At 47.7% G+C, this 4,751-nt stretch overlaps 1 protein-coding gene across 1 annotated transcript; it reads right to left on the bottom strand.

Annotated features, from left to right (window-relative positions):
* Positions 1 to 2,253: 2,253 nt before the first annotated feature.
* Positions 2,254 to 4,022, bottom strand: LOC147417830 (uncharacterized). Its single transcript, XM_086507265.1, has 2 exons — positions 2,475 to 4,022; positions 2,254 to 2,385 (listed from the first exon to the last, which is right to left on the bottom strand). The coding sequence occupies exon 1, from the start codon at positions 4,020 to 4,022 to the stop codon at positions 3,171 to 3,173; it is 852 nt and encodes a 283-aa protein (XP_086363391.1). The 3' UTR covers positions 2,254 to 2,385; positions 2,475 to 3,170.
* Between the last annotated feature and the right edge of the window lie 729 nt (positions 4,023 to 4,751).

Here is a 4,751-nt window from a genome sequence, read left to right as displayed (position 1 = left end):
AGCGTTGCAAGGTATCTTGCAAACACGCAAGGTATCTTGACAACTAGAGTGCTGCAAGGTATCTTGCAAATGTTGCCTAACCTTATGATCTTCCATTGTTTATGACCCTGACGGACAAGCTGATCACTACACAACTTCGCGTTCCAAGCCACTCTCTCCAAACTATCTCCTTACCATGTCGGAGCTGCTAGTGCCACTCCTCGACAAGCTATAGTAGGCAGTTTTCCTCACTACCCTGGTCCTACCCGTCTCCATCTACCTGTATCAGGTGGCCAACCTCTACAATCTACTGTACGGCCAGTACAACTTATCCTCGACATCAACTTATACTCCCAAAGTTGGATTCATGCTTTCATCTCACTCGTAGGGACAAATGTGTGGTTTGCAAGCTCGTAAAATCACTCTTATAGTGGACCTGACAAAGCCCTTCAAAGATCGTCCAAAGCAGCGAGTAGGGTGGTACCCTGTTTTCATTGAGCGGAATCAACAAAGATCTCTTCAGCTTAGGAGAAAGCGAAAAGGCAAAGATAAATCGTGTGCCAGCTTTCGTGGCAGGACAGCTCGTAACACGAGCGCATGGCTGAGGTTAACGCCACACTTGACGTAGATGAATGCAAGAGGTAGTCGACATCACTACGTATTTGTGGACAACAGACAGGGGTAGAGACGACGGAGTTATGAGAGGAAATCGCAAGAGTCATGGACAACTCGGAAGGGCCAAGTAGCACTGTCAGGAAGCCCTCAAGGAGTGGCACTGTCAAGGGAGTTCTCAAGGAGTGGCGCAAGCGAGTGCCAACAACGAAAGTTTTTGTCTATAACTACACGCCTATCGACTTCTTGCTTGCACCGTGTTGCAACTTGCACGCCTCTGAGTGCCTCTGTCTGTGTGTGTGTGTGTGTGTGTGTGTGTGTGTGTGTGTGTGTGTGTGTGTGTGGATTGGTAGTCAGGGAAGCACTAAGTTGTTTTCACCATTTGTGAAGAGGCTGTTGGAGGAAGGTTTCCTATGGGGTGTGAGGAAGTAGAGATTGAGGGGATGCTGCGGAGGCCAATGAGGGAAGTGGGGAGGCTCAGAGGTGATGTCCAAGTAGTAAATTCTGTTGGTAACATGTAGAGGAAGATTTTATATGTGATGGTCAGTGGCATGGCATTGGTGAGATGGTTAGCGGAGAACGCCCAAGGCCATCGTTCATGACATCCACAATTTGAATCTATCTAGCAGTAAAGTTTTACTACAGAGGCTTTGAAGAATTCTCAAAGGTATTGAATTGAAAACGAACCAATTGAAAATGAGCCAAAGTAACCCAGAGAGTGAGTTTTTGCCACAGTGGCACAATTCCACTTCACCTTGTTTTCATTGAGCGGAATCAACAAAGATCCGTTCAGCTTAGGAGAAAGCATAATAAAAATTTTCATAAATTTGAAGAGAGCCATCTCTAATGAAATGGTCAACATGTCACACGAGGAAATCGAAGAGAGGGAAATCTTGAAAGATTCCCTATCTCTAATGAAAATTAATGGTCAAACATGTCACGCGAGGGCAGAGAAGGCAGTACGACCAGCGGCAGAGAAGGCAATGTGAGTGAGCAACATGCCCTTCGAGGCGCCACATGCATGCAGAATCATTGTTGATGCATCGAAGAAAATAAGGGCAAGCTTGAAATTCTCCCAGTTTTTAGTTCAAAATTTGAAGCTTTTGCCGGTAATTACACTAAAACTTGTGAAAATTTCCCAGTTTTCTTCAAGGCAAGCTCAAAATCTAACCGGGATTTAAAATTTCAGCCGGTCATTATACATTAGATCCCAGTTTTTTTCTAACGAACTCTCTCTCTCTCATGCCTTGAGCCTGTGTATTCCAGCGCATCAAGCAATCTCAGCCGTCCATTACATTAACATTCTTATAGTGAACGGAACAAAACCAGTGCAGTCAACAAGATTCCACCAATGGAATTCACCTAGAGAAAATTCCAGCCAGTCATATCACGCACACAAAATTCTAGCCAATCAAATGCAAGATTGAACATGACGGATGGGAATCTCCCTCACCCCCATTGTTCTGAAACACGGAGCAGGCTCGGCCTCCGCCTCGCCTATTCCGGCCCGGAACAGTGGGGGTGAGGGAGATTCCCCACCTCTTCTCTACTGCACAGTGGCACACTCGTGAAAGAAGCAGGAAGTGTTGTCTGAGATCATTTTTTAAATATAAAAAATATAGTAGTGGGAGCAACTAACACACATGGTGGGTTGGTTCGGGATATTTCCTGGCAGGCCTAATTGGTCGCTATAAGGACTTGCTGGCATGCTTCGGTGCAGCCTAGATGCTGGGTTCGAATCCTTCAAATCCCTTTGTAGGAAGTAGCTGGCAGCCAAGGATGTGGGCCTTTGAGCTGAATAAATAAGGAGTTGAGTAGAAAATAAATCAATACTGTAATATAACACGCCCATTAAATCGTGCCCAAGAATAAAACGCACTAACCTGACGTTTGTGCGCATCCGTATTCTGTCAATTCTGCAGCTGGCTCGCCCTGCATATCAATCACCCTTGCCACACCAAGAAGTGTGTACCTATCCATGATTTTCATGCGGACTTCGTTAGCTATATTGGTGGATGCTTTCTCTCTGCATCATCTAAGATCTCCTTGAACAGCTCTTCAAACTTTCTCTTCCTCTCTTTATCGCTGATCTGCCTTGAAGAATCCCAGGTTTGGCCCGTCTCAATCGCATCCACAAGGTTCGACTTGACTCGCTGCTGATACTCGGCCACAACCTTATCAAACCCTAAGATCCCGCTGACTAAGTCTTCAATCCTCCTCTTGTACCAGTCTTCAGTGCTCCCACAGAAAAGCTTCCAGGTCTCCAGCTCCTTTGGCTTCCATTGGGCATAGCTCTTTCTCAAATCGAGGATTTTGTTCACCGCCTCTGTCTGATCGTCCACAACAACTCTTAGGTCTGCTTCCAACACACTATTCCTAAGATTTGTGTGGCACTGCAGCTCCAACGGGTTGATTGCATCCTCCGGCGTTATTTTCCTCTCCAAGGCTCTAAAAGCCTCCAGATACTTGCTGGAAACCGCTGCACGCGGCGTCTGCAGACTTGCTTGAAGGTCCAGGTAAGAGGCGTACTGTATTCTACTTACGAAACTCAACTCAAAGTCAGCGCTACAAATGCAGTCCTACACCAGCCTGAGGCGCTCAGCGCATTCTTTGAAGTTTGAAGCTTTCCAGCCACTGTTGTCAGTAGCGACCCTTGAGTGCAGATACTCCCTCAGCTGGACCACACTCTCCCCATACTCCCATTCAGGTGTGTCTGTAGATGGCTTGTTCCCTTTCTTCAAGTTCCCCAAGAACTTCACATCACTGTCCTTGTCACGGTCACCTACTCGAAAGTCTGAGAGCAAGGCCTGATCACTTATAACAGCACTAGACGAGCTGAGAATCCCTCCCATTCGAGCCACCTCCTCCGCGGCCCCTATTAAGTGCTCATGCAGCTTTTGCGTACTCCCCTTGAGCTTCTTTTTATCATTAACGTCCACACTCCTGTATATAAAGACGACCTTGGCTCTAATCCTTTGCCCACACTCCTCGGCAATGGCAGAGCCTTTGAAAGCCAAGAGCACCATAGGCAGCACTTCCTTGAGTCCACCATCATCCTCGTTGCAGACCATAAACATGGATGCATCCGCTGGCAAGAGCCCAATGGTGGCTAGCCGATTATCTCGTACTGCCGACGCTTCAACCCCAGAAAACTCGGGGGACCTGAGGCCTTCTGTATCTAGCAGCATCACGTAATCGTACTGTGGTCGCTCAGATGGCACTAGCTGAATGTATACGCCACGGGTACACTTTCCTGCACTGGTCCGCAGCTGTGTGCCGAACATGAGGTTCAGCATCGTACTCTTCCCACTGCTCTGCAGTCCCAATACACTCAAAAGAAGGACACGAGCTGACCTCCCAGCTGCTTCTTTACCCTTGGTCATAGATTCCAGCTCGACTAGCACACTCTCTACCCAAAGTTTGCAATACATGCCTGCATCACCGTCAAGAATCTCAAGGGGAAAGCCATCCAGAGGTGTTGCGCTGCTAGCCTCGCAAGCCCCCTTTGATTGTTGGGATCAGCCTCATAGATGTGACACAACTCTCTCCACAGATTCTCCAATCCAACACTCATTTCTACATAGTTCTGCATTGCTTCATAGTACTTCTTCCTGGCACGCTCGTCCTTGCGATCTTTGTTGAAGGCTTGAAAAAAGCACTCAACCCTCCCAGAAGCATCCTCAAGGATGGCGAACATCTTCTCGGAGAGTTCTCTTTCTAGCCATGTTATCCCAAACCTCCGCGCCATGGCAGAATCTTGCTTTAGCACATGATAAAAGAGCTTCATCAAGGGCATTCTCATGACATCCTTGCAACCGTCTTTCCCTCTCCTGTTTGCATGCCTTGTCCTTCTCATGCTTCTTAGCTCGATCGTGCAGCAGCTGAAGACCCCCAAAATAGGCGTCTGCCTCCACTATGAGACTCCTTTGTAGGATCAACTGCTTCCTTATGTCCGAGAACTCACACTCGCCAAACATCCTTTGCAGAGGCTCCTCCATGCTTTGCAGGTCATGACCAGGAAGGAAATGCCTACTGCAGACCTCTGAAATGCTTGCCCTACTCACGTACAGAAGTCGCTTCGCCGCCCGGCTGACAACGTAGGCCTGCAGAAACTTCCCAATCCCTTGAACGAGATAGGTTTCCTGCCCCCATACCACTTT

This window comes from Adiantum capillus-veneris, chromosome 30 (assembly GCF_014529385.1).
Source record: "Adiantum capillus-veneris isolate H3 chromosome 30, ASM1452938v2, whole genome shotgun sequence".
Taxonomy (NCBI): Eukaryota; Viridiplantae; Streptophyta; class Polypodiopsida; order Polypodiales; family Pteridaceae; genus Adiantum; species Adiantum capillus-veneris.
Note: the sequence above shows the minus strand (reverse complement) of the source record. Positions and strands in the feature narration are given on the sequence as shown.